This window comes from Rhineura floridana, chromosome 8 (assembly GCF_030035675.1).
Source record: "Rhineura floridana isolate rRhiFlo1 chromosome 8, rRhiFlo1.hap2, whole genome shotgun sequence".
NCBI lineage: Eukaryota > Metazoa > Chordata > Lepidosauria > Squamata > Rhineuridae > Rhineura > Rhineura floridana.
The window spans coordinates 48252943-48280645 of NC_084487.1; the positions used below are offsets into that span (position 1 = coordinate 48252943).

Here is a 27703-nt window from a genome sequence, read left to right on the forward strand (position 1 = left end):
TACATGGGTTGGAATGTTAATGAATGTTGTATTATGATTGCCTGAGCGTTTGAGTGTCTGAAGGTATAAATGAGAGGATGACAGTTGAGAGGTGGGGAGAAGTTGGTTGGTTCAGTTGGTTGGTTTTGGGAGGCTTTTGTTGGGTGGATTGGATTAGGCGGGTAGTGAGGCAGGTTACTGACGACTAGAAACATAAAGAGTAATGCAACTTATGAAACCACACACTTGTTTATACCTTTAAGTAATCTTGTTATTTCCTGTGTATATAAATAAACATTTCTTGGTTTACCAAAACGCCTGATCCTTGGCTGGGTTTACACAAACCAGAAGGGTGGGCAGGGCATATACCAAGGTTGGGAAACAGTATCAATGGTGGCAGCAGTTAAGAGATAGTGTAACATCATCAGGTATCCAGAGCAACTCAGGGCTGTAATTTGTATAGGCACAAAGATACAGGGGGGTTGTGGCCTGCAAGTGCACCCAGACACAACGTATCAATAAGCCAGGAGGAGACTAGGGCCCAGTCTCAAGGCAATATTGTTTACAGGGAGTGTCTGGTGGTGCTGCCTAGCAGTAGGATCTTGAGAGATCTTTGCTACAGCCGGTGAGAGAACTGTTTTGAGAGCAGGACCCTGAGGTGGGACCGTGACAAGGCGGTGACCACAGGAAGGGGCCTGACACTGCTCCATTTTCTTGATAATTTTGGTTGCCTTTTCCAAGTGTGGTCGACCATAGATTTTATAATGGCATTGTGATATTGGCCGTCTTATTTTCAATTCCTTTCCTAATGATCCCTAACATGGAATTTGCCTTTGTCACAGCTGCCATACACTGGGTCAACATCTTCATTGAGCTATCATCTGTGATGGCTAGGTCTTGTTCCTGGTCAGTTACCACCATCCATTTCAGACCCCATGAGTGTATATGCAAAATTAAGATTTTTTTGTCCCAATGTGCATCACTTGACACATATTTACATTTAATTGCATTTGCCATTTTACTGCCTACTCACTCAGTTTGGAGAATTCATTTGGGGGTCTTCTCAATCTCTTTTTGTTTTAGCCACCTTGAACATTTTGGTATCATCAGCAAACTTGCCTGCTCACCCCTAAATGTAAAATCATTTATGTTCAAATTAGAAAGCAGAGGTTTCAGATATACTGATCCTTTGGGCTCCACCTTCTATATCCCTCCATTGGGAGAACTGTTTATTCCTATTAAGAACATAAGAACATAAGAAGAGCCTGCTGGATCAGGCCAGTGGCCCATCTAGTCTAGCATCCTGTTCTCACAGTGGCCAACCAGGTGACTGGGGGAAGCCCGCAAGCAGGACTCGAGTGCAAGAACACTCTCCCCTCCTGAGGCTTCCGGCAACTGGTTTTCAGAAGCATGCTGCCTCTGACTAGGGTGGCAGAGCACAGCCATCATGGCTAGTAGCCATTGATAGCCCTGTCCTCCATGAATTTGTCTAATCTTCTTTTAAAGCCATCCAAGCTGGTGGCCATTACTGCATCTTGTGGGAGCAAATTCCATAGTTTAACTATGCGCTGAGTAAAGAAATACTTCCTTTTGTCTGTCCTGAATCTTCCAACATTCAGCTTCTTTGAATGTCCACGAGTTCTAGTATTATGAGAGAGGGAGAAGAACTTTTCGCTATCTACTTTCTCAATGCCATGCATAATTTTATACACTTCTATCATGTCTCCTCTGACCCGCCTTTTCTCTAAACTAAAAAGCCCCAAATGCTGCAACCTTTCCTCGTAAGGGAGTCGCTCCATCCCCTTGATCATTCTGGTTGCCCTCTTCTGAACCTTTTCCAACTCTAGAATATCCTTTTTGAGATGAGGTGACCAGAACTGTACACAGTATTCCAAATGCGGCCGCACCATAGATTTCTACAACGGCATTATGATATCGGCTGTTTTATTTTCAATACCTTTCCTACTTATCTCTAGCATGGAATTTGCCTTTTTCACAGCTGCCGCACACTGGGTCGACATTTTCATCGTGCTGTCCACTACAACCCTGAGGTTTCTCTCCTGGTCAGTCACCGCCAGTTCAGACCCCATGAGCATATATGTGAAATTAAGATTTTTTGCTCCAATATGCATAATTTCACACTTGTTTATATTGAATTGCATTTGCCATTTTTCTGCCCATTCACTCAGTTTGGAGAGGTCTTTTTGGAGCTCTTCGCAATCCCTTTTTGTTTTAACAACCCTGAACAATTTAGTGTCGTCAGCAAACTTGGCCACTTCACTGCTCACTCCTACTACTAGGTCATTAATGAACAAGTTGAAAAGTACAGGTCCCAATACCGATCCTTGAGGGACTTCACTTTCTACAGCCCTCCATTGGAAGAACTGTCCGTTTATTCCTACTCTCTGCTTTCTGCTTCTTAACCAATTCCTTATCCACAAGAGGACCTCTCCTCTTATTCCATGACTACTAAGCTTCTTCAGAAGTCTTTGGTGAGGTACCTTGTCAAACGCTTTTTGAAAGTCTAAGTACACTATGTCCACTGGATCACCTCTATCTATATGCTTGTTGACACTCTCAAAGAATTCTAATAGGTTACTGAGACAGGACTTTCCCTTGCAGAAGCCATGCTGGCTCTGCTTCAACAAGGCTTGTTCTTCTATGTGCTTAGTTAATCTAGCTTTAATAATACTTTCTACCAGTTTTCCAGGAACAGAAGTTAAGCTAACTGGCCTGTAATTTCCGGGATCACCTCTGAATCCCTTTTTGAAGATTGGTGTTACATTTGCCACTTTCCAGTCCTCAGGCACAGAGGAGGACCTGAGGCACAAGTTACATATTTTAGTTAGCAGATCAGCAATTTCACCTTTGAGTTCTTTGAGAACTCTCGGGTGGATGCCATCTGGGCCCGGTGATTTGTCAGTTTTTATATTGTCCATTAAGCCTAGAACTTCCTCTCTCGTTACCACTATTTGTCTCAGTTCCTCAGAATCCCTTCCTGCAAATGTAAGTTCAGGTTCAGAGATCAGACAGATGCAAAGAATTCATTTAGCTTCTCTGCAATCTCCTTATCGTTCTTTAGTACACCTTTGAATCCCTTATCATCCAAGGGTCCAATCGCCTCCCTAGATGGTCTCCTGCTTTGAATGTATTTATAGAATTTTTTGTTGTTGGTTTTTATGTTTTTAGCAATGTGCTCCTCAAATTCTTTTTTAGCATTGTCTTCTTGCATTTCGTTTGCCAGAGTCTGTGTTCTTTTTTATTTTCTTCATTCAGACAAGACTTCCATTTTCTGAAGGAAGACTTTTTGCCTCTAAGAGCTTCCTTGACTTTGCTCATTAACCATGCTGGCATCTTCTTGGCCCTGGTGGTACCTTTTCTGATCTGCGGTATGCACTCCAGTTGAGCTTCTAATATAGTGTTTTTAAACAACTTCCAAGCATTTTCGAGTGATGTGACCCTCTGGACTTTGTTTTTCAGCTTTCTTTTTACCAATCCCCTCATTTTTGTGAAGTTTCCTCTTTTGAAGTCAAATGTGACTGTGTTGGATTTTCTTGGCAATTGGCCATTTACATGTATGTTTAATTTAATAGCACTATGATCACTGCTCCCAATCGGTTCGACAACACTTACATCTTGCACCAGGCCCGGTCCCCACTGAGGATTAAGTCCAGGGTTGCTGTTCCTCTGGTCGGTTCCATGACCAACTGGTCTAGGGCATGGTCATTTAGAATATCTAGAAATTTTGCTTCTTTGTCATGACTGGAATACATATGCAGCCAGTCTATGTCCAGGTAGTTGAAGTCACCCATTACTACCACATTTCCTAGTTTGCATGCTTCCTCAATTTCATATTCTCTGCTTTGTGTTTTCTAACCAGTTACTAATCCACCTCTCCTCTTATTCCAGGACTGCTAAGCTTACTCAAGAGTCTTTGTGTCGGGATTTCAGATCGAGGTCCTGAAGATGCTCTAAGAGAGAGTGGGGAGGGGGATTTGGGATTCCAGGAGTTGCAGATGGTGAGTGAGGAGGAAGGGGACGAGCGAGAGATGCAGACAGTTAGGGACCTTGGAATTCCAACGGACGAAGACTCATCCCTGCCAGTTCTCACGCCTCCTTTCACGCCGCAGGGAGGGGGATGGGAGGAGGAGACAGAAGGAGGATTCCTAACCCACCCTCAACCCAGCAGTCCTGGGAAGAAGCTGGCACCCGGCTCTCCATTCTCCACCCCCCCTGGGCTGGATAGGGAAGTCAGCACTTCGGAAGGGGAGGGGCCCAAGGATCCCCCGTCTCCTCGAGCCCGAAGAAGGCAGAGGAGGGATGAGCAGAAAAGGGGGGGAGGCGGGGAATCTCTCAGGAGAAGCGCGAGAATACGCGCCCGCATCCCTCCTTCATAATGGTCGAGGTGGTGGGAAAACTTTGCTCTGTCAACTTTCTTTCAACGCTGCAGGATTAGGTAGTTAGGGATACTAGTGATTTAGAATAGGGGTTGCATGAAGCGCAGTAAATATAACATTGAGATCTCCTTAATAAAGAAAGAATTGCTTACAACATCGAGTCTGGTCATTGAGTCTCAGCCTGGGCACTTTGGCAAGGTACTATGTCAAAAGCTTTTGAAAGTCTAAGTACGCAATGTCAGCTGGATCACTTCTATCTAATCCTACATTTTGATTATTCCTATAGTTGTTTTTGAGGCCTTTGTTTGAGAGAAGCAGCATGTACATTTCAGAGTAAATGCAGGAAACTGGACAACTTCCATTCCCAGAACCCTCTATCCTGTTCTCTCTTCTCCTACTCCTCCTTGCTGGAAGTATTGACACGTGCCACTCTCTACAAAATAGAGAAACAGTCCACCTACTTCTGTTCAGGATGCCTCCACTCCACTAGATGTAGGTGCCTTTGGGATGAAGAAGTCTTGCAATACTGTGTCCCAGTATGTCATGTGGGGTATTGGCATTGGTGAAACATTTGCACGTTGTTGGATTTCATGAATCACAGCATGTGTATAAGGCATGGATGCCTGATCTTCCATTTTGGCTGACCTGTTCTTGCCAATCACCTCATCAATTTCTTCCTGAACTTTACCTAGAAAATAAGGATTTACAGTGGGAAGGATATAATTCCAAGTTGTACAAGTGAAGTGCTCTTTAACATGTTCTCCAAACCATGTGGTGAACTGTTTATCTGTGAGCAGATTCCATGCAGCTGGGGGCAGCATCCAAATAAGGGTTGGGGAACCTGTGGCCCTCCAGATGATGTTGAATACAACTCCCATGATCTTTGACTCCCATGCTGACTAGTTGATGGGAGCTGGAACCCAACACATTCCCCACCCTGATCTAAATTACCCAAACACATGGATATGACTGATCACATAGATCTTTCCCCTTCGAATTGCTACCGTGCAAGGAGAGAGGGAGGACCCCAATTTCATAGTAAAGTGTCATGAAATTGTTTGTTTGTTTATTAATATACAGTCACAGACCCATTCAAATAAAATAGTCAATAAAACATCAGAATAGTTAAGATACAGAAATATAAAAGTACAACATAAAAGAAATAGCAGTTAAAAGAAAAGAATCCTCTTGTAACTCCTTTGGGCAGAGAAGAGGAATTTAGCCACTGACTCTGTTGTAGACTTATTAAAATCAGCTAGGAAATATTTCAAAAACCAAACCAACGGCCTGCCAGGAAAGTTCCTCATCATTGGGCCAAGTAGTCTATCATGATCCTCCCTATAAAAATTACATACAAAAAGGATGTGAGTCAGTATTTCAACTTCGTCACCACAAGGACACAGCCGGTCCGCATAAGGAGTACCTTGGTATCGCCCTTCCAAGAGAATGGAAGGGAGACAATTAAACCTGGCTCTGGAGAATACATGCCGATACTTAGGAATAGACAGATTCTCCAAATAGTTAGCGTGTTTGGGGAACAGGAAATTCAGACCAAGATGGGTAGGGGAGCACATTTTGCAAGCATTTGATACAGAAAGTAGAAAGTCAATATCCCTAATTCGTTGGTCTAAAATGAATTTAGCAGTCCTAAAATTTTGTATAAGGATAAAATCAAAGGAAAAACCTAACGAATGCAGTTTAACAATAAAAAATTTAGACCAAGAACGTGTAAACATCTTTCAAAAGAAGATTTAAATAGCCTAAAGTAGGATCGCTGAAGACAACCTTAACCAAGTATCTAAAAGCAAAGGACCATGCAGCACATTCGACAGAAACAAGGCCGATCTCGAGACGTAAGCCCACAGCTGTGACACACCTTGGCATTCCAAATAGAGATCTCAGGAATTTTGAAAAGACACTTTCCACAGCTGGATTAAATCCCTGGATCCAAATTGGAACACCGTACAGTAACTGAGGCAAGATTTTAGCCTTAAATACCTGGATGGCCGTTGAAATATATTGGGCCCACTTTGTATAGAAAAAACAAAAAACTGCCTTGGTAGTACTCTGGGCTACCTGCACTGTATGTTTTCTGTGGGTGGCCAAAGAAAGGGTGGAAGAGAATGTGACACCCAGGTATTTAAATTGCTTGAGTTGATCTATATGTTGCCCGCCAATAATCCATTTATTTGACTGAGGGTGCCTAGAGAAAACCATAATCTTGGTTTTACTAAAATTAATTGTCCTTACAATAGGCCATGAAGACACATAATAAATGTTTGAGTTCTTTTTTTGATAGAGACATAAGTACAGCATAAGGAGATAAGGATAAGTACAGGATAAGGAGATTGCAGAGAAGTTAAATGAATTCTTTGCATCTGTCTTCACAGTGGAAGATATAGGGCAGATGCCTGAACCTGAACTAACATTTGCAGGAAGGGATTCTGAGGAACTGAGACAAATAGTGGTAACGAGAGAGGAAGTTCTAAGCTTAATGGACAATATAAAAACTGACTAATCACCGGGCCCGGATGGCATCCACCCGAGAGTTCTCAAAGAACTCAAAGGTGAAATTGCTGATCTGCTAACTAAAATATGTAACTTGTCCCTCGGGTCCTCCTCCGTGCCTGAGGACTGGAAAGTGGCAAATGTAACACCAATCTTCAAAAAGGGATCCAGAGGGGATCCCGGAAATTACACGCCAGTTAGCTAAACTTCTGTCCCTGGAAAACTGGTAGAAAGTATTATTAAAGCTAGATTAACTAAGCACATAGAAGAACAAGCCTTGTTGAAGCAGAGCCAGCATGGCTTCTGCAAGGGAAAGTCCTGTCTCAGTAACCTATTAGAATTCTTTGAGAGTGTCAACAAGCATATAGATAGAGGTGATCCAGTGGACATAGTGTACTTAGACTTTCAAAAAGCATTTGACAAGGTACCTCACCAAAGGCTTCTGAGGAAGCTTAGCAGTCATGGAATAAGAGGAGAGGTCCTCTTGTGGATAAGGAATTGGTTAAGAAGCAGAAAGCAGAGAGTAGGAATAAACGGACAGTTCTCCCAATGGAGGGCTGTAGAAAGTGAAGTCCCTCAAGGATCGGTATTGGGACCTGTACTTTTCAACTTGTTCATTAATGACCTAGAATTAGGAGTGAGCAGTGAAGTGGCCAAGTTTGCTGACGACACTAAATTGTTTAGGGTTGTTAAAACAAAAAGGGATTGCGAAGAGCTCCAAAAAGACCTCTCCAAACTGAGTGAATGGGCAGAAAAATGGCAAATGCAATTCAATATAAACAAGTGTAAAATTATGCATATTGGAGCAAAAAATCTTAATTTCACATATACGCTCATGGGGTCTGAACTGGCGGTGACCGACCAGGAGAGAGACCTCGGGGTTGTAGTGGACAGCACGATGAAAATGTCGACCCAGTGTGCGGCAGCTGTGAAAAAGGCAAATTCCATGCTAGGGATAATTAGGAAAGGTATTGAAAATAAAACAGCCAATATCATAATGCCGTTGTATAAATCTATGGTGCGGCCGCATTTGGAATACTGTGTACAGTTCTGGTCGCCTCATCTCAAAAAGGATATTCTAGAGTTGGAAAAGGTTCAGAAGAGGGCAACCAGAATGATCAAGGGGATGGAGCGACTCCCTTACGAGGAAAGGTTGCAGCATTTGGGGCTTTTTAGTTTAGAGAAAAGGCGGGTCAGAGGAGACATGATAGAAGTGTATAAAATTATGCATGGCATTGAGAAAGTGGATACAGAAAAGTTCTTCTCCCTCTCTCATAATACTAGAACTCGTGGACATTCAAAGAAGCTGAATGTTGGAAGATTCAGGACAGACAAAAGGAAGTACTTCTTTACTGAGCGCATAGTTAAACTATGGAATTTGCTCCCACAAGATGCAGTAATGGCCACCAGCTTGGATGGCTTTAAAAGAAGATTAGACAAATTCATGGAGGACAGGGCTATCAATGGCTACTAGCCATGATGGCTGTGCTCTGCCACCCTAGTCAGAGGCAGCATGCTTCTGAAAACCAGTTGCCGGAAGCCTCAGGAGGGGAGAGTGTTCTTGCACTCGGGTCCTGCTTGTGGGCTTCCCCCAGGCACCTGGTTGGCCACTGTGAGAACAGGATGCTGGACTAGATGGGCCACTGGCCTGATCCAGCAGGCTTTTCTTATGTTCTTATGTTCTTATGTTCTTATGTTCTTATGTCTGCATATAATATTAAAGGGCATTTGGTCTCTGCCAAGTCATGAAATTGATCCTACCAGTATAGATAGGCCCCAGGACCCTGTCTTTGGCCAACTTCAGACATTTATCTTGTTTAACCTGCTTTCCACAAGACAGCTACTCTGCTTCTTACCCAACCCGAGCCATTTATCTCCCTTAACTTGCTTTCCACACTCTGTCCTTTTGAGAAATCAGATCATTGGTTGATATCTTACCCAAAAACGTAGATAGTGAAAATGAGTAATTGCTATTCTAAACTCTGTTGGAAAGATCCTATAATGTCAGGTGAATTTCAAGGCTGGGGCAGAGGTGAACATTCTCTATTCTTGACCCCCAGCATGAGAATATAATAATCACCCGCCTCCCGATAGAAGCCATCTGCTTTTAAGCACAATCTGACAAAGGAGAGCAGATTTCTGTCAGTCCCCAGCATCAGAATATGATTGCAAAGTCACCTTGCTTGTATGCATGTGAGGTCAGAAGGTCAAATACACAAGGAAGATCTAGGCAGTTGAGTAAGCAAAGCTGGAGGGAAAGTTGTGTCTGAACTGGATCTATAGCCAGGCCAAAAGAAGATGCCAGGTTGAAACAGAGCAAGCAACAGTGCAAAGATCAAAGTAAAAATTGGATTTCCCCACAGGATGAAATTGGCAGGAGGAAGAGACAGAAAAGTTATGTGGCTTGAAGGAACATAGAATGAAGGTTCAGAAAAACAGCAGAGTGACTGCTTAGTCATCTAGATGAGGCTTTCTGCATGGGAACTGTTATGAACCTCTATGGATTTCTTGCAACTAGGTAGAAGAGTCAAGGAAGAGCAGGCTTCAAGCTGATGTGAGACAGTTGCAACGTATGGGTTGGGCTAAGCTGTCTCACATCAGCTTGAAGACTGTTTTTCCTTCACCTTTCTACCTAGCTGCAAGAAATCCATAGTGGTAATATATGGGCTGGGCTTTGCCCCCCCCCCGTACTGTGATTCTAGTTGTAAGATTGGGGTCTGGAGAAGTGAACCACTAAAACTGTCAGGCCAGGTACTTTAAATACCCCAGGCCAGATCTGTTAAGTATCCCGTTTGTTATGAAAGATAGGGGCAATATCATAGAATCATAGAATAGTAGAGCTGGAAGGAGCCTATAAGGCCATCGAGTCCAATTCCCTGCTCAGTGCAGGAACCCAACTCAGACTTAGGTTATGTTACAACATATGTTGCCACAGAAACTAAATAGCAACCGTAGAAGATGAGAACCAAGATGGCAATAGAATATGTTTCTTTCTTCCCTCTCCCTCGGCTGGAAATGATGTCATCCAGCTGGATCTATGTAAATTGAGGCTGCAGTTTGGGACAGACTGAGCTGGGACTGAGCAAAGGACTACGAGGGCTAAGTTACTCTCGCTCAGAAATCTGTGCTGGCAGTTGCCACAGAAATTATTATTATTATTTCATTTGTATCCCGCCCTTCCTCCCAGCAGGAGCCCAGAAATCTGATGGGAAACAGTAACTTGGAGACACCGCACTGAATTTGATTCTAGTGTTTAAAGACACACGCTTTTTGAACTACTTTGTGGGTGATTTAATGGATTCGCAAGGGTAATTTTGACTATATTAGCAGTTCCTGCTAACATGTTTTGTACATTTTTCCAAAATTGTGCCTTTTTTGTAGAAAAAGATAGGCATTATCTGAACACTCAATAGACCCAGGACCAATTTAGCACACTATCACTAACAGGCATTTTGAAACATTAATATCCAAGAACGGAGAGCTGGACCAGTGGTGGACATCTCCAGCTGATTGCTAAATCATCTATATTTATTTATTTATTTAATTAATTTTTATCCCGCCCTTCCTCCCAGCAGGAGCCCAGGGTGGCAAACAAAGCACTAAAACACTTTAAAACATCACAAAAACAGATCTTAAAATACATTGCCATCATAATTGCCATCATGGTTGAGGATGTGGTGGTGGTGGCGGGAGCCCAAACATGGTTGTTGGGTTTGACATTTCTGGGGACACACACACAATGGTTCAAGGTTGCTCAATGGTGGAAGCTCTGGTAGCAAAACCATAAGATCTAGTCTGAGAGTAAGACCCAATTCCTAATTTGTTGTTATTATTATTATTAGTAGTAGTAGTAGTGGTAGTAGTGGTAGTGGTAGTGCCCACCTTTCACCACAAACCTATACGGTTGTGGCCCAGCTTATCTGAAGGAGCACCTCCAGCATTGGCAGGGATACCGCTCAACAAGATCAGCCTCAGAAGACCTTCTCTGGATCCCACCGGTTAAAACAGCTAGACTGGTGAGGACTAGAGAGAGGGCCTTCTCAATAGTGGCCCCCACCCTGTGGAATTCTCTCCCAAATGATCTACGCCATGCCCTGTCTATAATGAGCTTCCGCCGGACCCTGAAGACCTGGCTTTTCAGGCAGGTTTTTGGGACGGTTTAGTTTTTACTGTTTTTTAAAAAAATTAATTGTTTTATGTACTGTTTTATCTTGTACGTCGCCCAGAGTGGCTGGACAACCAGCCAGATGGGCAACTAACAAATTTAATAATAACAAATAAATAAATAAATAAATAAATAAATTACCAGTGTTGTAAAACAGTAGAAGCAGACCTCCAACCCCTATGTTTTGTAAACTGACTTCTCTCCCTGACCCCAGTGCTTTTATTTTGAGTGTTTGTTGTAAGCCACTTTGGGCACAGGTCACTGTGGAAAGGTGGCATATAAATAAACCCAATCAATCAATCAATCAATCAATCAATCAATCAATCCTTTCCTTCAGAAGTGCTTTTACTTCCTCTGGTTTCTCTTCAGATCCTATAAACTTTTGCTTTTACTTCCAATGCCTTCATCAATAAGGTTTCTGGTTGTAACTGCCATTCCCATCCTTGAGTCTTCATTTATTTTATTTTCTTACAGTTATATCCTACTTTTCTTCCATTAAGGAACCCAAGATAGCATTCATGTGATTTCCAGGTGGTCACCCATGCAGGTCCCTGGCCTATTTAGCTCCAAGCAAGGTGGGGGTCTCATGTGCCTTGAACATGACTGTATTTTTTAAAAATGAAAAACAGCAACCTGGGTGTGCTCTATTACTGCCCTTGCATACTGTGCAGAGGAAGGGGGGCTGCATTCAAAACTGAAGTGAATGAAGGAGCCATAGCTCAGTCATAAGAGCATCCACTCTGATTGCAGAGGGTCCCAGGGTCACTCTCTGGCACCTGGAATGGAGAGATGCTGCCAGTCAGTGTAGACAGTACAGAGCTAGAGGGCCCAATGGTCTGAGTCGATACAAGGCATCTTCCTCTGTGCCTGTGAAATAGAGTATTGCTAGTTGAACACAAATCCCCCTTGGTAATGCCATCATTATTACTTCTTGTACGTAACACAGTTCTATACGCTGGAATACTGCTGCCCCAGGCCCATTTCTGCTCTTCGACCCACCTCTTCCTCCTCTTTCCCAGGATTTTCCTTCCAGCTAGAATGTCACCTCTCCCCATCGTTCCCCATCTTAAGAGTTCCTAGATTTGCTTCAGAGAAAGGTCACCAGCCATGCTACATAGCCATTAAGAAATGACAAGCTTAAGAATATTGCCATGTAGGGCAGGGGGGGAAAGGGGGTTTGTGGAGAGTGTGTGAACTGTTTGTCACCTAGCAACAGGCAAATAGGAACCTCTTGGGGAGGAGGGAATGATGAGAGGGTTGGGAAAGGTTGGCTGCTGAACTGTTGCTTCTAATTCAAAGTGCTACTATCTGAGGAGAACTTATCCTATGTGGGGTTACCAGTTCTTCAGCATCCTGCCGGAGACTCCAGTTTTGGCATTGCTCTTCCGACCTCCGGCCAGAATCACCCCCATGTCCCTCTATCTCCGGCTTTTTGGCCTCCTGCCCAGCCACGCATGCGTGTTCTAACTTTTAGACATGCATACACCAATTCTGTCCTTGGTTCTACCTTCATGGCTGCTTCTGTGCCTCCTTCCTTTGCCTCTCTCTCGTGTGTGCATGCACATTGCACGGCCCGCCCTGGCAGCACAACCCACCAAGCAGAGGATGGGCTGGGGGGGGCTGGGGAAAGACTCCGCTTGCCTTCCTAACAAGCACCACCCCTAGGGTTGCCATATTGCCCGGTTAGCCGGGTTTTACCCAGATTCTATGCATGCCACCCAATGCCTGTTTACCCCATTAGGTGGCCCGGATTCTCAGCTTTAATTTTTTAAAAAAATAAGTTTCTAGGTGGTCCGGTTCTCGAGATGTGCATCAAAACGTCAGCCCCCCCCACGACTGTTAAATATTTTTAACAGATCTGTTCGTAGCTCCAACCCCGCCTTTTCAGGATTGCAGCCAATAAGCAGAGCTTGGAAATGTTACTTTTTTGAACTACAACTCCCATCAGCCCAATCCAATGGCCATGCTGGCTGGGGCTGATGACAGTTGTAGTTTTAAAAAGTAACTTTCCCAAGCTCTACCAATAAGTGAAGCCAGGGTTATGATTGGTTGACCCAGGTAGTACCTACAAGACCTCAGTGCAAAGCCAGAAAATGATGTTTTTCCCTGTTTATCTGAAAATCTCATAAATTGGGTAAGTATATACATTTCAGGTTTTTCCCCTCTTGTGTGCAGGAGTCAAGTTCTGGGCTGTTGAAGAGGGCAGTGTTTTGAAAACCTTCCCAATACTTCCTTTGTGGGAGTAAAAGCAATGCTAATCCCATATACCCAGAGTAAATCCCATTGAATTCAATAGGACTTGCTTTTGAGTAGACATGTTTATGAATGTGCTGTAAATTAATGGGACTTTTGAGAATTAACAAAAATTGTGTTTGTGTTCTAAATCTTGGTGTCTTTCTCCAATCCTATTTTAAAGTAATTAGGCAGGGCTTACTTAGGTATTACAGTTTTTATTATGTAGGAAACTAATACTCTTTTTTTTAAATGTTCTGCAATGACCAACTGGTTTGACAATAAACTATTATATGGGCTGTATGTATTTTTACATCTGCAGTGTGTGTGTATTGAGTCTTTCCAACAACCCTGTGAGGTAGGGTTGGTGACTGGAAACCAAGGCAGCTCACAATAAGAAATAAATCCCTTTAAAATCAAACAACCATAAAGCAAGAATAAACAGTTGCAAAACAGCTTAAGGAGGCATGATTTTGAATTTTGGGTGAATGAAGTTTATTTATTTATTATTTATTTATTATTTGATTTATATCCCACCCTTCCTTCCAGTAGGAGCCCAGGGCAGCAAACAAAAGCACTAGAAACCAGGGTTGTGGAGTCGGTACACCAAACCTTTGACTCCGACTCCGACTCCTCTATTTTTCTACTGTCCGACTCCGACTCCTTCATAAATGGCAAATGTATATTAACTAGTAATAACAAATTTTGTTATTGTTCTGTAGCAACTTCAGTTTGTCCCTCAGTTCCTCAGTTGCAGGAGTGTGCTCTTCAATTTCAAACATTCCTATATCTCTGAAGTGTTCTTCTAGCTGTTGGTCACCTTCATTATCTGCATTCATTAGTTTAATTGTATTTAGCATGTTTGAAGCATTGTCAGTTACAATACAAAGAACTTGTTCTTTTTTAAGTTTAAAATCTTGCAGAACCTTTTCCACTAAGACCTGGAGAAACTCGCTGGTGTGATGAGCTTCTGTGTCTTTTACTGACAGTGTCTTGGTAACTATTTCTTTCTTGTCACAAACAAATTGGACATTGATGGCAAAGTAGTTCACTCTGTGGCATGTGCAGGCATCCATTTTAAGCAATACAAAGCGTCCTTTGAGAGTTTTTTTAAGTTCTTCCTTTTGGTTAAGGGCTTCTTCAATCACTATTTTTCTAATACTATCTCTTTCCAAAGAAACACCAAGTTTGCGGGCCATATCTTGTGATAATATTATGTTTTTATTTTGAAGCTGGAGTCGGCATTGGTACATTTCTACCGACTCCGACTCCACCCGAAATTGCTTCCGACTCCGACTCCAACTCCATGACTCCGACTTCACAGTCCTGCTAAAAACATTTTAAAACATCATAAAAACAGACTTTAAAATATATTAAAACATCTTTAAAAACATTTTTTAAAAGCTTTAAAAAACATCTTTTTTAAAAAAGAAAAGGTTTAAAAACATATTAAAAAGCAATTCCAAAACAGATGCAGACTGGGATAAGCTCAACTTAAAAGGCTTGTTGAAATAACAAGTTCCTTATCACTTGAGGCTGCAGTTTTCTGGACATTTCCCTGGTTGAGTAAGCCCCATTGAATACATTGGGACTTGCTTCTGAGTAAACAAACATAGGATTGCACTATAAATATCTTTACAGGTTGTGTAAATAATAAACATATTTGATAGTCATGCTTATATAAACATTTCTTCATACTGTGCCCCAATAAGTATTTGATTTCACACTATGGTTGTAGATGATTTTTCCCCCTACGTTGTAAGTGTGCCCTTCTTCCTTGGGGTGGTCAAGAGCATCAAATCTAGACTGCTGAAGGTTGTCAGTGCAGTGTGTTTGCCATCCCAGTAAGCAATGATTACCTGGAGTGTTTTCACTCATGGCCAATGTATGGACTGACAACATGAACCATATGTTATCTTCCCTTGTCAAAGCAGAGCTTTGTGTCAAATTAAACTTTGGCATGAGCTGTGCTGATTATTTCAAATATGTGAAGAAAGAGGAAAGGTTGCTTAAAGCTTGTATTTCAAATGAGAAATACTAATTCTAAACTTAGCCTTTTTTGTTCTTTAAATCCAGTTACTACAGTGAAAGCACCTTGTTCATTATTTATTTCTCTTTTATAAAGAGTGATACTGTTTGTAATGTTTGAGAACATCCATTGGATGTCATTCACTTCTCTTTTGTAAGAGAGATAAATGCCTAAATCCAGCTGCTAGTCCCAACTACAGTAGACCCGTTGAATTGATGGGAACTTGGTACATTGACACTATATAAATTCCATTGCTTCAGGGGGTCTCTAGTAGGGACTAGCAATTGGATTATGATTAGCAGTTGGATTGGTGATGTAACCTGCCTTTGTTCTCTAAAATACAGTGTTTGTTAATTTAAAAAAAATGTTTCTAACCTGGTGCTATTGGTTTTATTTCTCTTTCCTCACTTTACCTTTATCTTAATACTAGAGGTAATCATGTAATTGTGATGGTTCAGTTTCTTTGAACAAAGACTGACAGAACAGTAGCCAACAAATAAAGTTGTAGTGGGCAAAGGATAACTTTGTGGAAGATCCCTAGTCAAGTCTTAGCAACAGCACAATGCTGACAGACAGTTGCCAACTGCTTGCCTAGAATGCCCTCCCTTGTCCTTAACATGGCTGCAACCATATCTATTCAGAAGTAAGTCCTATTGAGTTCTATGGGGCTTAGTTCCTTAGTAAGCATGTTTAGAATTGCAGCCTTCAGGGGCATCCATCTGTGCTCCCATCAAACATCTATGCAACACTAGGCTCATTTGTCCCTACAATGGCCTTCTGGTGATTGGCTTGGCCTGAGGACATGTAAACCCTTCTTGCCAGAAGCAAGTAGGCTATATTAAATGTTCCCTATCCATACTCCCTAAACTGATGAGAAGGAATGACCTTGTCACTTCAGCTGGACCTGGGAACACCCTCTTTTAGGTAAGATTTCTATCTTAATTTCCAAACAGAGATATTTTTTTTTAATGGTATGCTCCAAGCAACTATGGTTGATACTTAATGTATCATGCTTAATGATGTCACTACGGCCCGCCCCATGACATCACTAGAGGCCGCCCTGTGACATCACTATGATGAAGCTAGGGGCTATCCCATGATGTCACTAGGGCCCGCCCCGTGATATCTCAGATTTTGAGATGCTTCCGACCTGGCAACCCTAATCCTATGAGAGCTGAAGATATCACCCCCTGCGTGAAGATGCCGATATTCTAGCATGGCCCCCTTTTTCCCAGCACTTTACTGAAAGCAACATTACTGGGAAGGATGGCTGAGTCCCATAAACCCTGAGGAGGAGGGGCATTATTTATGTGCATCAAATCAATATTAACAATACTGGGACATTTCCCTCATGACTGCAGAAGGAGAGTGTGTCCCAGCTTGGGATGGGGGAGAAATTCACTTCAGTTCACATGTCTCAGACTGCTGAGCACTGAGTAGTGTTGTTTGCTTCTTTTTAATTTAAATAACCCGGAGTTTTATCTTATTATCTCCCTGCCCATTTAAACAAAATACTTTGAATTTGCAGCTTGTGATCAGCAGTAGAGGCCAAGCCCCAGGATTTCCTGACCTCTTTGGAAGAAATAAGCCACTCTTTCATCATTCTTTAATTATCCAGTTGCATAAAATGGTGGTTAAAAGTGTGTTAAGATGAACTAAGCTGCATCATATGACCTTATTATTTAATTCATTTATTAATTGTTTCCCATAAAACATCACAAAGCTATTTACCAATAAAAACATCAATAATAAAAGCAGATTTAAAGAAAAAAACTTCCAAGTCCAATACTGATACAGACCTTGTGAATGCCCCCTAAATATTTACTTTATTCCAAGAATATGCATGACAATTCAATAGGCAATTAAAGCAGGTATTCCTTCAGGTCCCTGGGTCTTACAGCTTTTCTTTCACCCAGGAAGAGAAGTGTGCTGAGGCCAGAGAAAGAACTGTGAGTAGAGGGAGGCCTATCTGCCAACATCTCCCTTCCCTTCATCCCCATCCTGAGAAAACTGTCTAAGCCTGGAACTGCAGCTGGTTGAAACCCTAGAAGAAGAGACTAGAGTGAGGAAACTTCATTGCTGTAAGAGATATTGGGGTGACCTGTTTGGACTCTGGGTGAGAGTCAGGTAGCTGAGAGATGCTGAGTGGGGAGGTGTGCTAGGAGAATTATATACACAGCCATATATATGGATTAGGATTGTATTGTTATGAGCATGGGGGGGGGGCTGGAATGGATGATTTCTGTGGGTCACCTTTCCAGCCTCTGATTTGGAATCCTATGCCTGGGAGGCTGGCTCTGCTAGCCAGATGAATCTCCTTTGTTAATCAAATAGAGTGGCCAGGTAGTTAATGGGCCTGTTAATTGCCCCGGCAACTGGTGAAAGGGGCTGGGAAGATCCTTTTGTCATTTTAAACTCTACTGGAGGAGAGTCTCCCCCCCACTCCTGGGCAGGGAGAAGTGTGTTTGGAGTTGGCAGTGTGTGTGCTAGGGAACTAGGGCTGCAGGCATGCGGAGAGGCTGGCTCCCTGCATCGTGGCGATAGGATGCCCCTGCACCCAGATGGAAAAGCTGGATATTAGACTGCTGATGCCTTGAACCCCCCCCCCCATCCTAAGCTCAGGTTGGAATGTGTGTACATAAATAAACCATATTTCAAAAAGACACCGCAGTCTCCGCTGACCTTCTTCCCAAAGGAAACCAAACCCTGGATGGGCGCAGGAACCCCCTGAAATCTCACCGCTCGGAGATTGGGGGAGGCGTGCAACACTGGTTTTAGAAGTGGGATTGAGTTTCCTAGAAGAAGCCTTGGGAGCAAGGTGTGCCTGAGTCAAGATGGAGGGGAGAACAGCATTTCTCCTGGAACAGATGAAATTGATGTTCCAGCTGGACCAGCAGCAAAGGCAGAAAGAACGCCAGGAGGACCAGCAGCAAAGGTAACAGGAGCGGCAGGAGCATTGGAAATGAATGGGAGAGATATATGAAAGCATCTTTGGAGAGAAAAAGGAGACCCCATGTGAGGAGGTGAGAGCCCTGCCTGATCAGCCACTACAAGGGGTCGAGGGTGACCCAGGAGTCCAGCTGCAGAGCACCCAGATGGAGGTGGCTAAAGAGATCCAGAAAGTGGATGGGCAGCTGGAGGGAGTGGGCTGTAAGGAGTTGCAGTCAGTAGTGGAGGAAGAAGACGTTTTGATTGTCCAGGAGCCTGCCAGGGGGGGAAACAGCAGAGAGCTGGAAGTGAAGCCCCAAGATTTGAAGGAGGACAGGCTGGAAAAAGAAGAGGAAGATGCCTTCGAAGAAAGTAAAATAGAAGCTGGAGAAGAGATGCTGCTGATAGATTTCTCTGCTCCCTGTGTGCCATCTGTGGAAGAGAAAGTGCAGGAGGAAGAAAAAGCTTCAGACAAAGGTGAACTAGAGGCTGGAGAGCAGCTGCCAGCGCCTGGAGAAATGGCTGTGAAAGAAAAGGTGCAGCAGGAGAAACCTGAGAAGGGAGTTCAAGTCCAAGAGAAGCTCCCAGCGCCTGGAGAGATGGGTGAGATAAAATCCCCAAGTGACTTTGTCCCTTGGGTGCCCCATAATGGTCTTGTGGGGTGGGATGCAGCTCCTATGATGGGTGCAGTCCTTGGACAAATTCCAGCAGTGAGAGGCACCCAGTACCCAGTGAGTTTGGAGGGTAAGAGACACTGGGAGGGTTTCCTGCCTCTGTTTGGGCCCATGTTTCATACTGGAGATTGTGAGGGAGGACAGAGAAGATTTCTTTCTGCCAGCCTGGGTGGACTAGGCCAGCTAATCTTTAAGAAGATCCCCCCGGATAAAGACTTGTGGCAGAACTTTGATTTGGCGTTTGGGGCAGGAGACCAAGTGGACTGGCTTGAAGACTTTTCCCAGAGCAGAGAGTGGCAAGAACATGGCTACAGCCTGCCATGTGCTGGGGAGGAAACAAATCTGTTCCTGGAAAGGAGTCCCAACCCCCTGCAGGCAGCAGCAGGGATCAGCTTGGACTGGGAATGCCATGAAGCCCCAAGACAAAGGGCCATGTTAGCAACCGCATGGCTTCGGGGTGGGGGTTGTGCTTATGGGACTGTGTAATGCTGTTGATTTGTGCCTTTCTGCATGCTGGTGGGGATATGAGCTGTTTAATGGGTTTTTTTAGGAATCATGCTGATAGGTTTTTTGTGTGTGTAATAAGATTTTAATGTTTAGGATTTGTTATTCTGTGACTTGGATTGTGGGTGTATGTACAACTGTTTGGGAGAGCAAGGAGTAAATGTACATGTGGTTGAGGGCATGCTTAAACATGTCAGGAACTCAGGCAACTGCCCAGTTATGAGGACTGGGTAAGCTGTTGGATGTAGAACTGTGACTGGGAGCTCCAAGAAAGAAGAGGAAGCCCAAAGAGAGAGTAATTAATGGGAAAAGGTGCTGTAAGGGAATGGACTGTTTTTGTACTTGTATGGAAATGAGACTGTAATATGACTATGCTTTTAATGACGTATATTGCAATGTCTTGCTAACCGGTATCTGTTATTTCTTTGTAGGAAAAGTTGTTATTCTGTTGGTTTTTTTTGCAGGTCTGGGACAGACCTCTTTTAGAGAAGGGTGTAGTGTTATGAGCATGGGGAGGGCTGGAATGGATGATTTCTGTGGGTCACCTTTCCAGCCTCTGATTTGGAATCCTATGCCTGGGAGGCTGGCTCTGCTAGCCAGATGAATCTCCTTTGTTAATCAAATGGAGTGGCCAGGTAGTTAATGGGCCTGTTAATTGCCCCGGCAACTGGTGAAAGGGGCTGGGAAGATCCTTTTGTCATTTTAAACTCTACTGGAGGAGAGTCTCCCCCCCACTCCTGGGCAGGGAGAAGTGTGTTTGGAGTTGGCAGTGTGTGTGCTAGGGAACTAGGACTGCAGGCATGCGGAGAGGCTGGCTCCCTGCATCGTGGCGATAGGATGCCCCTGCACCCAGATGGAAAAGCTGGATATTAGACTGCTGATGCCTTGAACCCCCCCCCATCCTAAGCTCAGGTTGGAATGTGTGTACATAAATAAACCATATTTCATAAAGACACCGCAGTCTCCGCTGACCTTCTTCCCAAAGGAAACCAAACCCTGGATGGGCGCAGGAACCCCCTGAAATCTCACCACTCGGAGATTGGGGGAGGCGCACAACAGTATTTATTTGTATTTGTTCTGATGGGCTTATTGTATATTTTTAAATTGCTGTACCCCACTTAGCAATATTTTATATGTTATATATTAAGCAGTATAGAAATAAATAACTTCTGTTTCCAAGATGTCCCCACAGGAAAATAACCTCTAAATTATAATTTCAGCCTTTAGACGAAAATACAAAGGGTATTTTTTGCATAAAATCCAACCTCAGAAAACAGTGAGACTCTTATGGGTGAAGGGGGAGGTTAGGACAGGCAAGGGTTGATAGCACATGTGGCTGGCCAGACATCTACAAGCATCCTGTCCAGGCTGCAACAACTCAAATTGATCCCAGTCAATCTGACTAGATGATGCTTTGGAAGGGTTGCCAGTTCAGAAGCATCCCAAACCTTGAGATTTCAGGGTGGGCCTTAGTGATGCCATAGGAGGTTTGCCCTAGTGATGCTATAGGAGTGGGCCCTAGTGATGGACATTGATGCCATTCACAGCAAAAGTGAGATAGAAAACTCTATTGAATAAAGCACTTTAACAACTTAAATCCCCTGATGAAAGCCCTTGTGTAGGGCTGAAACGCGTTAGGTATTTGAAAGAAATTTATTCTCTTTTATAGAAATCAATAAAGAAAAAAATATAAATTTGGAATTTCCCTTTTTTGACATTCTGGGGTTTCCCCTCTTTTTTTCTTATTATCTACGAATATCCACACCTCGTATTTTTTGATTATCATTGTAGGAAGAAAGCCTAGTGTGGTGGAGATGTTAGATGGGAGCACTCAGGAGTAAAGATGGATGCCCCTGAAGGCTGCAATTCTAAACATGCTTACTAAGGGACTAAGCTGCATAGAACTCAGCAGGACTTACTTCTTAGTAGATATTGTTAGGATTGTGCTGTTGGTAAAGCTTGACTAGGGATCCTCTGTAATGATATCCATATCCAAGCAGGGTTAGCAACCCCCTGCCTGGAATGCCCTGCCTGCCTTTTAACATGGCTGCTCCAAACCTCTTTATAGACTTGACCCTTCACCGCAGAGAGAGGTTTGAGAAATGAGTAAGAGCGAAGAAGATTCTCTACTCTTTCCTGCCTACTCTGTGGGCTGCTATAAACTCACTTTGACAGCCAACCCAATTCCAGTGAGTAATAACTGACAGAGAGAAAACACACATGGTTTGCTCTACCCTCACAGGCAGTAGACTGGGAACAACAGCAATTGAAGTCACACTTCCCAGTATCTGAATTCTCTTTTACCACTGTTGGGCAAGAAACAAACCATCATGCAAATAACAAGGTGCATCATCAGTGGGTTTAAGGGGGTTGAGCTGACCACATAGAATCACTGTTGTTGCTTCTATGAATGAAAGGGAGTAAGGTCAGGGGTAAATGAAATGCAAATAGAAAAATAAAAGGATGGTTTCCTAAATGCAATACCAACCACAACATGATTCCTATGAATAAGACAGAAAATGTGACATTCCACAACCAGTCAGGGTTCCTAACCAAAACTAAAAAAATCCTGGCAGCCAGTCAGACAAGGTCACAGAAATCCCCATGCACCACAACCTGACCTGGGGGCTGCAGTCAGTGCAGAATGCTGCAGCACGATTGCTGACATGAATGAGACCCTATCAGCACATAATACCTCTGCTCTGAAATCTGCTCTGGTTGCCAATTTGCTACCAGGCCAAATTCAAGGTTTGCTTTCCATGTTATGGGTTCCATATAGTACTTGTTCTGCTCTTGTAAGAAATCGATCCTTTAGTGTGGCAGTATCTATGCTTCATTGTACTCATTTTGGCACCTGCTAAAAACATTTTTGTTTAGGCAAGCCTACCCAGGCATTTAGAAGCTATTGTTTTTTCTGTTTTTAACTCATTGTTGATTTTATTATCTTGAATTTTTAAATACCTGTCTTTAGCTGTTTTTGCCAATAATGTCATTGTTTTAATTCCTTCTGTAAACCTCTTTGAGGTTTTTTTTACAATAAAGCAATATATAAATGTTGTCAATAAAACACATAAATAAATTTTGGAATCACTTGGCTTTCTTTCCTCTTTTAGGCACAAAGGAATCTGCTTTATACCAAGTCAGGCCATTTGGTGCCATCTAGCTGGGTACTGATGACATGGACTAGCATTGGCTCTCCAGGATTCCAGGCAATAGTCTCTTTCAGAGATTGAATTTTGGACCTTTGCATGCAAAGCATGTGCCCTACACTGAGCTACAGCCCTGTTTAAATATCTTTTAAAATGATTCTTGTTCAGTTCACTAATGAATGCACAGCATACTAGGGCAGATCCACACCATGCATTTAAAGCACATTCAATATACATTTGAAGCACGTGAATCCCTCCACAGAATCATGGGAACTGTAGTTTGTTGAGGGTGGTGGGAACTATTCCTGTGAGGGGGAAACTACACTTCCCAAGATTCTTTGGGGGAAGTCATGCACTTTAAATGCGAGTTAGATGTGCTTTAAATGTATTATCTAGATCTGCATTACTTAATAAACTTTACCTGCATATAAATAATTTAAATTAATTTGAAAATGGAAATGAGCTACAAAGTTTACTGGGTGACCATGGGCTACACACCATCTCTCAGCCTAATTTGCCCCTCAGGGTGAAAACAACAGAGAACCATGACCACCCCAAGGAAGAAGGGCAGACTTAAAACATAGAGGAAATAATAATTTACAACCATAGCGTGAAATCAGATACATATCAAGAAATAGTATGAAGAAAAATTTATATAAGCATGAATGTCAAAGATATTTATTTACACAACGTGTAAAGATATTTACAGTGCAATGCTATGCATGTTTACTCAGAAGCAAGTCCCAATATATTCAGTGGGGCTTACGACAGGGAAGCATTCACAGGACTGCAATTCAGTGATAAGGAACTTCACTCACCCAATCCAAAATTCAGAATCATGGCACTTTAAGCTGTTTTGCAACTGTTTTATACTTGTTTTATGGTTATTGGATTTTAAAGGGATTTATTTCTTGTGGTGAGCTGCCTTGGTTTCCAACCCTACCTCACAGGGATGTTGGAAATATTCCATATACACACACACTAGAGATGTAAAAATACATACAGTGCATTTAATAGCTTCAAAACCAGTTGACCATTGCAGAACATTTCTTTAAAAAAAAAGTATTAGTTTCCTGCCAAATAAAAGTAGTGGCACCTATGTAAGCCCTGCCTAAATGCTTTTTTTTTAAGGATCAGAGGGGGAGAGAAAGATTTACAACACAATCCTTTTTTATGTTCACTCAAAAGTCCCATTGATTTTCAGCACAATCCTAACCATGTCTACTCAAAGGCAAGACCAGTGAATTCAATGGGGTTAACTCCCAGGTACGTGGAATTAGCCCTGCAGCTTTACTCCAAGAAAAGGTTCATATTGGGAAGGTTTTCAAAACAGGGTATAAATAAGACAAATAAACTGCCCTCTTCAACAATCCAGTAAAATTTAAACTTGTTGAGTCAAACAATTAAAGCATAACATTGCAGCATGTACTTTTTAAAACTTCTGTTCAAAATTTATTTAAAAGATAAAATACATATGCCATTTTTGCAAGTAATTAAAAAACCTGCATGTAGTTTTATTATAATTATAACTAAAATTGTTTACTGTGTATGCCCACCAAGATCCTGTTGTTATCTTCTGTTGTAGTGCAATCCTATGCATGTTTTCTCAGAAGCAAGTCCCAATTCTGTACAGAGAAAGTACTCTGTATTTCTAATTGGACAACTACTAGAAAGGGGCTACCCTAAAATTTTTTAAAAAACAGCAAAATATAAGGCTAAAATGACAGATAGGAGACAGCTACTTGAACAAAGAAAAAGGAATACAACTGAAACAAGAATGACTATACCGCTAACTTTTGATGGATTTAATGGAAAAATACAAGAGATCATTTTGAAATATTGGAATCTTCTATCTGATATTCCCAGGTGTAAAGAAAGGCACTATTTGTGTTTAAACGGGCCCAAAACTTGAAGGACCTCCTAGTTCACAGCAACATAAATAGGAACACAAATCCACCAAACTACTCTGTTTTGTATCCCAAAACTGTAGGGAATTTCCTGTGTAATCAGTGTAGTGTATGCAACAATTGTATCAAACTGCATCAATTTCTAAACCATGGTAACAATAAAAACTATACTTTAAGGGGATTTTTCAATTGTAACACCAAAGGGGTTATATATATCATAAAATGTCCATGCAACCTTCTGTATGTAGGCATGACAATGAGGACGATTAAAATGAGAATCTGTGAGCATAAAAGTTGTATTAAGAAGAAAAGACAACATGCACCCCTTGTCAAACATTTCATTAGCCATGGGCATACAGAAAAGGATGTCAAATTCTGGGTTATGGAAAAGGCTACAGGAACAGCATTAGAAACTAAACTAAACTAAAGAAGAAAGAGCTCTTTTGGACATACACTTTAAAAACCATGGCCCCCAAAAGGCCTGAATGAAGATCTGAATTGGCTCCCAGTATTATGACATCTAATATGAAAACAGAAAATAGGTATCAATACAATGTCAGGTTATGCATGTATTCTCTTTTTAATAAAGATTCATAACAATAGTTTTAGCAAATGTCAGTAACAAATTGGATAATGAGATTTACTAATTCAGTATATGTATAATAAATATGTATTCGTTTTAAAGTTAAGGTGGTACTGTATGGTTTTCATGCTGAGTTATTACATAATTATGGATTATCAAGTAATCTTATGGGATAATTGGAAACCAGCAAGAGCAATTTTTTATGATATCACTTTAAGATAATTCCTACAGCTGAATTCACTTAACAAGTAGTCCTTTTAAATACCTTGAGCAGGCATTTGCATTCAAGCCCCATGTATTTTGAGGGGTTTTCTATATGAATGCTGCTGATAAAAACTGTCCAGAGGAACTGGATTAAAAATGGTAAGCAATTTAAGAAATAATTATTAATGGGAATGAAAAGATCTATTTCTATATTGAAAATTAATTGTAATTTATTTTGGATACAGAAATCTATCCTGCACCTATTACTTTTCATCCAAGTGAAAATCTGTTAAGTAAGTGTTTTCCACTATCCCTTAAGAAATTGTAGGTAATTTTTTAATCAAACCAGTCATATAAATTGAAGCTCTATGAATATACAATGTACATTTTTTATCCTGTAGAGTATGTGCTTGAAAGGCCATTGAAAAAGACACACAAGATGAAACGCATCTGGCCATAACATACGCATCTTGCTCCATTGAGATACAGATTTAAAGCCTACAAGCAAGAGTACCAGCAGTTTATATAAAAAGCACTATAGCAGCAATGTATGTATTCATTCATGAGTATGGTCTAAAGACTTAGGCACTTTTGATTCAGGAGATACTCTTCCCGTCTCTTTAAAAACTTTATAGGTACGAATTTAGTGTTTGTTATTGCATGTATTAAAACACTTTAAAAAATTTTTTTATTTTTTTTTGCATAAATTGTAATTGTAATGACCACTTACCCTAACTTTCTGTAAGACACATAAAAACCTGAAATACCAGGGATTAGAGGAGCCTGTACTAACAGAAGTTGCAGGTGGGGGCTGACATTTTGGTTTATATCTTTTGAACCAGACCACCTAGAAACTTAATTGTTATTTTAAATGAAAGCTAAGAGTCCGGAGATTAAGTGGACTCACCCAGAGAGGACCGCCAAAAACTGGAGTCTCTGGGTGAAAACTGGAGACTTGGCAACCTTAAGCTCTGGATACTTTCACAAGACCTGCATCAAAGTCAAACCAAATGACAATGACTTTGTCTTCAAAGTGCTTCATAATTTTGTTATAGGAGACCTCTGAGAGAACAGATGTTCCGTAGTCTGGCCCTTTAACCATCCAACTTGACGACAATAGTGGTGGCAAAGCATAATTTATTCACTACCATCACATGGTGGGCACAGTACCAGCTGGCGTGATGCAGCAATGCCACAGAGCCACCCTTTCAATGCCAGCATCACTGCTGCTTACATGGATAGTGTTGGGATGGGGCAGGGATGAGATTAGATCTGTGCAGATAACAACAGGGAGGTTGTTGGATAGCACACAGGGTGAGTGGTACACCAACAAGATCACATTTTGTCTATGTGGCTGAACCTCAGGTACAATCCTTTGCATTCAGCTCCCAGGTGAATTGGTTTCCTGGTGAGAGCAATGGTATATCTGTGGGTGGCAGCAACCCAATCACTCAAGACTCCAACCTGGTTCAAGTTTGGCCCATGCAGTTCACCCACCCAGGTGTCAGTAATGTACACAAGGTCAAGTACCTCATCCACAATCCAATCCAATCCGATCAACCATGGATGACAAATATTTTATTGTGATCTGACTTGGCATTTAGCAACTGCAGTACCAGACAGGAAGGCTTGTTGGCATGGTTACCCAAATCTTGTCAGATGAAGGGCAGCCCAGAAGGGACAACAGCTTTTAACAACCTCTTGTCTCTTCTCCTCAACTGGCATGGCTACCCCCGAGCACCCTAAATATAATCCAGCCTATAGTGATACCCCACGGGCTCCATACCTGGCTCTCTTCTGGCACACATCACCAACCACTACACCACTGAACATACTGATACGCAGACATAGATGTGGTGTAAAAAAATATACATAAATGTGACTTAGTAAATGAGTGCATTCACTTAAATTGATGGGCTATTGAGATATTTCTTTATGAATTCAAGCAGCGTTGTGTCTTTCAGGTAATTTGCACTACACATGACAAACGGAATATTTTGAACTATAAGAAGAACTGTGCAGATGACTGCACTCATCTTGAAACAGCCTGGATCTGATAGGGATGTGGGACAAGTGTAAAAGCAAAACACCCATCCTCTGTTGGCCTGGGGTGATCCTCTGAAGTATGGAAGGTGAAATGCTGAAGAAGGTTTGTGAAGAAGAGGAAAAGCTCCATTCTGGCCAGTTGTTCTCCTGCGCAGGTACGGCGACCTGGAAGGGGGGGGGTAATGACATGAAGCCCAAATGTCAATCCTAGTTCATTCAAATCAATTACAAAAAAACCCTCCCCATTTCTGCCCTGCCCCTTAACCCAACAACTTTTAATTCATATTGGTGATATTTACTCAATGTCTTGATAAAGGTATATAGAATTATGACAACATGCCTGTCAAACTTACTTTCCTTCTGGCCAAAAGAATGATCTGAAGGCACAGGGCTTACCC

General features: G+C 42.1%; 1 protein-coding gene across 2 annotated transcripts in view; it reads right to left on the reverse strand.

Moving 5' to 3' along the window:
* Positions 1-23994: 23994 nt before the first annotated feature.
* The window catches only part of LOC133390539 (cytochrome P450 2D6-like), a 29701-nt gene continuing 25992 nt past the window's right edge, over positions 23995-27703 (reverse strand). For both annotated transcript variants that reach the window (XM_061639333.1, XM_061639334.1), the window contains exon 9: positions 23995-27470. In XM_061639333.1, the coding sequence (XP_061495317.1) occupies positions 27292-27470 (179 nt within the window). In that variant the 3' untranslated portion in view covers positions 23995-27291. The remainder of the gene's footprint in view (positions 27471-27703) is intronic.